This window comes from Rutilus rutilus (assembly GCF_951802725.1).
Source record: "Rutilus rutilus genome assembly, chromosome: 19".
Classification (NCBI taxonomy): Eukaryota; Metazoa; Chordata; class Actinopteri; order Cypriniformes; family Leuciscidae; genus Rutilus; species Rutilus rutilus.
The window spans coordinates 28,734,018-28,740,372 of NC_140232.1; the positions used below are offsets into that span (position 1 = coordinate 28,734,018).

General features: G+C 33.6%; 1 protein-coding gene across 1 annotated transcript in view; it reads left to right on the top strand.

Annotated features, from left to right (window-relative positions):
* The window catches only part of traf1 (TNF receptor-associated factor 1), a 12,229-nt gene extending 10,164 nt beyond the window's left edge, over positions 1-2,065 (top strand). Inside the window, exon 10 of the mRNA XM_084389688.1 lies at positions 1,642-2,065. Coding sequence (XP_084245814.1) covers positions 1,642-1,860 — 219 coding nt within the window. The 3' untranslated portion in view covers positions 1,861-2,065. The remainder of the gene's footprint in view (positions 1-1,641) is intronic.
* Positions 2,066-6,355: the final 4,290 nt, after the last annotated feature.

Genomic DNA, 6,355 nt, shown 5'->3' on the forward strand with positions numbered 1-6,355 from the left:
TATTGTTAACTAAAATTAAACTATTAAAAATAAAGCTGAAACAAATATATAAATATAAAACAGTAGACTTAGAAATAAAATTATAAAACTGAAATAAAAATGACAAAATCACATAAAAAAAAAAAAGGACAATATAAAAATAAAAGCTTATTTAAAATAATAATAAATACATAATAGTATATTGTTACAAAATTTTAAGTTCAGGGAAGGAGGAGGCGGAAACCGGCAAGTGATCAATGTAAAGTTTAATCATTAAATAGACATGAAACGGCTGCTGTATACATAATAAAACACAACATAAAGTCCAGGCCAAGTCCTCTCTCATCTTGCACTGTCGTCACTCCTGCTTTTATCCTTCCGGAGCTCCTCCGTGAGACTAGAGACCGGTGTGGCGCGCAGGTGATGCTCATTAGCGCTCGCGCCACCGCCCTCGCTCCGCTCCCACGGCTCTCGGCCCCGTCCTGCTCGCCACATACAGTACTGTGCAAAAGTCTTAGGAACGTTAGTATCTTCACCCCCCAAAAAATGGTTTTAGGCCAGTTATTTATATCTTTTGCTGTAGTGTGTCAGTAGGAAATATCAGTTTGCATTTCCAAACATTCCTTTTGTCATTAATTGTAATAATCCAGTACGATTTCTGTATGCACAAGGAGTCTGACAGCAGACAAACCCACACGGAGATCTGATCTCACCATCATCAGCTGTCTGGGATTACATAAAGAAACAGAAGAAATTGAGACAGACTGAATCCAGAGGAACTGTGGCAACGTCTCTAAAATCTGTTTCTTCATGTAATCCCAGATGGACTCGACGATGGTGAGATCAGATCTCAGTGTGGATCATGCCGGCTGTTGTCAGACTCCTTGTGCATACAAAAATCTTTTGTCTCTCGATTATTACAATAAATGGCAAAAGGAATGTTTGCATATGTAAACTGATATTTTCAAACTGACACACAACAGCAAAAGTTATTAATAAACTGTCTTAAAACCATGTTTTTCTGGTGAAAATACAAACGTGTCTTAGAATACAGTATATAAAGAATACTAAAATAACTGTCCATAAGTCCCAGGCCAAACAAATTGATTGAAATGCTCTTGACATACTGAACTGTCCTTCTTCTGTTTTGTCTCAAGAGGACAGAACACAGTGAGCACTGAAGTGCATTAACATCTCATGTGTGCATGTTTAGCACACCTAATATGAAGACATACATCACTGACACATGTTATATATATTACACTTATATTCTGGTTTATAGGTAATACTTTTTGGGTCAAACTATTATTATAATTTTATTTTATTTTAGTCTGATTTGACCAGTTTGACAGCACTTTGTAGAATAGATTGCTTTTCTGCTATTGAATGATGGTGCAGTTCAAAATTTCACATTGAAGATTACATTTTTAATGGCCTGAAATTTCTTAAAGGGTAAGAGAGAGTGGAAAAGGGTCATGAAAAACTAAATTAAACTGTTTATGGTGCAAAAAAAACCTTACTAAGTGCACTTCAGGACAAGGAATGAAACAATAAATGTATGATATGACCCCTTTAATAGTGGCTTCTGCTTTGGTTCCTCAATCATGTGGCATCAGTATTTTCCATGACCTTCCACTGACTTCTCCTGCATGTACCTGGCAGGTTACGTTCTTTTTCATAGATCAGAACCAGAGGGAGCACGTCATCGACGCTTTCCGTCCCGACCTCTCCTCTGCCTCTTTCCACCGGCCCGTCTCAGAGATGAATGTGGCCAGCGGGTGCCCCCTCTTCTTCCCTCTGGTGAAATTGAGGTCGCCTAAGCACGCATACTGCAAGGATGACACGATCTATATCAAGTGCGTGGTGGACATCTCCTCCTGAACCATGAAGGCCTGGCTGTTATGGAGGACCGGAGACCTTAGCGAGCACAAAAATTGTGGATCTCAGAGAGGATTTGGATCAAATGAATATGGAGTGCAGAGAAACGACAAACCCAGAAATATTCATGAACTCTGTCTTTTTTGTGTTATTTTAGATATTTGTATTTTTAATTTATTATGGAATAATAAAATGGGTTTGCTGTCTTGTTTTTGTTTCCTGTATTGTTTACCTGCATTGCACGTCTCAACATTGCAGATAAAATATGGGTACGTTTACACAACAATGATGTACTAAAAAGCAAACGTTTTTTTTCCGAATACGGGCGACAACGTTGTCAAAATGATCCCCGTTCACACGGATATTTAAAAACGCAGTAATATTCATGCTAGGCCAGTAGTTAGTGATGTCACTTTGTAAAGAAACTCCATGCGCATATAGACTGAACATTCGCATGCGCGTGACATCACTGTTTTCACAAATTCACATTTTTGTAGGTTATATGGAGATGATAACAGTATTGTTTTTGAAAACCTGGACACAAAACGCCGTTGTCGTGTAAATGAATGGCCGAAACGCATAAAATGTTTTCCGTTTTTAGTTGAAAACGGTGTAGTGTAAACGATGATTTGAATTACTTATGGTGTTTTATCTGCATGCATGCAGAATTTCAAACAATCAATATTATTGGCATTTAACATTTAATTTCTTGCTATAATAAAATTATGTTATTTTAGTATCATGTGTTTTGGCCGTTGATTTACACAACAACAGCGTTTTGGAGGCCTGAAAATGCAAACTTTTGAAAACGGGTTTCAAAGTGCAAGAACTATAGTGATATAACAATAACTATAATGATTAGTGTCCACTCCAACTTACGATATCGTTCTGTTTATTCTAAGCACGCACTGCTATAAATGCTCCGGCTCTTATAAAGCAGGATGGATTCTGATTGGCTGTCAATGTTTTTATCATTCATCAGTTGAAAAAAAATATACAGTACCAGTCAAAAGTTTGGAAACATTACTATTTTTAATGTTTTTGAAAGAAGTCTCTTATGCTCATCAAGCCTGCAGTTAAAAAAAAAAAAAAAACAGTAATATTATGAAATATTATTACAATTTAAAATAATGGTTCTCTTTTTTAATATATTTTAAAATGTAATTTATTTTTGTGATGCAAAGCTGAATTTTCATCAGCAAGTACTCCAGTCTTTGGTGTCTTATGATCCTTCAGAAATCATTCTAATATGATGATTTGATACTCAGTTATTATCAATGATGGAAACAGTTGTGCTGTTTAATATATTTTTTTGGAATACTTTTTTCAGGATTCATTGATGAGTAAAACGTTAACAGCATTTATTCATAAAACAGCATTTATTCAAAATAAAAACATTTCTAACAATATAAATCGTTACCATCACCTTTTATCAATTTAACGCATCCTTGTTGAATTAAAGTACTAATTTCTTAAAAAAAAAATAGTTATTGTTCCCAAACTTTTGAACGGTAGTGTATATTGTTACAAAAGATTTCTATTCTAAATAAATACAGTTCTTTTTAACTTTTTATTCATCAAATAATCCTGAAAAAAGTATCTCAGGTTATAAAAAAAATATTAAGCAGCACAACTGTTTCCAACATTGATCATAAATCAGCATATTAGAATGATTTCTGAAGGATCATAAGACACCAAAGACTGGAGTACTTGCTGATGAAAATTCAACTTTGCATCACGAAAATAAATTACATTTTAAAGTATATTAAAAAAGAGATCCATTATTTTAAATTGTAATAATATTTCATAATATTACTGTTTTTTTTTGTTTTTTTTTTTAACTGCAGGCTTGGTGAGCATAAGAGACTTCTTTCAAAAACATTAAAAATAGTAATGTTTTCAAACTTTTGACTGGTACTGTATATATGTAAGTGATAGCCTACCAACGATATAATTTCTCTGTGCCGTTATCGTTATAGTTGTGGTCTGGTCTCTGCTATTCTATATTTACATCAATTTTTAGAACTATATCGTTATAGTTATTTATTGTCTCCGTGTAAACTACCAAACTTGCATATTTGTGAAAACTGTTATGTTATGAGCGGGCATATTACATGTTCAGTCTAGTAGATTTTTCTCGGGTCTGTGTGAACAGGGATCGTTTTGACAACATTGTCGGATGTATGCGGAAATTATTTTGTTTTTTATGTTTTTAATATATATTTTTTTTAATGTCTACATAGTTTTTATTCATTTTATTACAGTTTTAGCTATTTTACTACATCAAGTTAAAATGATAATGTGAAATGTTTTGGCAACCTGCTGAAATGAAGTTAGTTTCAGTTAAAGCTATGTAACGTTTGGCCCTCTAGCGGTTAAAAAATAACATTGCATGCACATTTTGTGGCTCTGCATGACTGCGGATGAAATGACCCTTCACAATACACAATGCTTTACAATGAACTCTGTTACAGAGATACATAAGGCAATTTATCTGTTCAATAAAATCTCTTATTCACCTGTTGAGTAATAAAACGGCATCTCTACATCGCTTTTACAACTTTTTAAATCCCTCAGTTCTCGCCATCTCCGAAAAGCCAAACTAATGTTGATTCTTGTTTTATTACGAGCTTTGTCGCGTTCTCTTTTTGCCAGCAGACTCTCCTCTGTTCGGCGTTTGTTTAAAATGGGTGATTCCCCAGAGGTTTGAGATTTAGTTGCTCCATGTCAACCTTTTTCGCTCGTTGCTCAACGTCACTTCACACCATACATGCGTTAAAGTAGTTGGAGCAACTTTTCTCTATTTACCATAGTGAAAACCACCCCGACAGGTCTAAAAATTAAACACATACACTGTAAAAAATTTGTAACACTCCCAAATCAAAAATTTCAATTGACCGATAACATCTAAATTTTTCAATTGGCCCAAGTGAAATTCTGTAAATTCTAAAATTAAATGTACAGATTTTCACTTGGGCCAATTGAAAAATTTAGATGTTATCGGTCAATTGAAATTTTTGATTTGGGAGTGTTACAAATTTTTTACAGTGTATAATAGGATTACCATAGTCAATCAATGTAAGGCAAAAACGTGTTTTGGAAGAAGGATTGATTTATTGACTCGTTACATACTCGTTACAAAGTCAGTGTACTAATAACCCTGAATAAAAGTCCTTGCTTTGATTGGTGCAAATCGTTATATCATTCTGCTTACTGTACTTGTATTTATTTCATACATTGATTAGCATCAAAACTTTGATATCTTTAGAAGTAGGAGAGTCATTCAAACTTGTGTAGCATGCATCCTTATCAAATATAGGTTAGTATCAGATTAGCACATGAAAAGATGAAACAGACTCATGAATTGTACATTTATTTAGCTTTTTTTTTTATGTATTTGATCCATGATCCATCTATGAAGATCCATTTTTTTCTCACCAAATGCAGTGGCTACTGTGCAAAATCACCTAGTTTTTACTTGAAATGATTCTATAAAAATGTGATATTTGTCGCTGTAGCATTTTTTTTTTTTTTTTTTTTCACTCTTCAACACGTTACCTTCATGTTAACACTTACAGGAATGTGTGCACAAAAATCAACCTCGTCCTGCTGGTAAGCAGTTTTTAAAAGTCCTGAAAGTAAACTATTAGAACCCAACTTTGGAGAGAAACTAAACACAATCAGTTGTTCACAAAATCAAAGAAAAGAACAGGTGGTTTCTCAAAGTGATTACTGCACTTGAGAAGGGTTTGACACTTTGTACCATATGTACAAATCAACACTCCCCCAACATGCAGCCCCCGAGTTAGCATGGTTAGTTTTGTTGTTGTGACAAAAAATTTCATTTAGTCAGCTCACCGTGACCCTGTGATGTCTGCCTGAATCACACTGTCCGAACTTTCACAGAAATCTAAGAATACGACTGTTATGCCAGCGAATACAAGCCATTATGTGTTAAAAATGTAACTGCATTGTGACAGCTGCACTTGCACTGCAAGCAAAACCTTTACTGATGCCAAGGGCATTTATGCTGACAGACAACTCACTCTCTCTGACACATCTCTCACATCCACTCATCAAAAATAAAACTATTACACTTTATAATAACTTTCATAAATTACATTAACAAACATATCATGCTCAAAATGTCAATTATGCAGTTTTGTCTGTCTGTATAACTTTATATGAACATAACATATCTATAATTTTAATATATTTTTAAATATAATATAAAAATACATGATATCTATCTATAACTTCATTTAACTATAATTTAACATCTGTCTGCCGCTCCATCATCTATATAACTTTATAGAACTATAATTTTTTAAATATATTTTAAAATCTAATATAAAAATAAACATACATGATATCTATCTATATAACTTTATATACCCATAATTTAATATCTATCTATCTATCTATCTATCTATCTATCTATCTATCTATCTATCTGTCTATCTGTCTATCTGTCTGTCAGTCTATATCTAAGTTATCT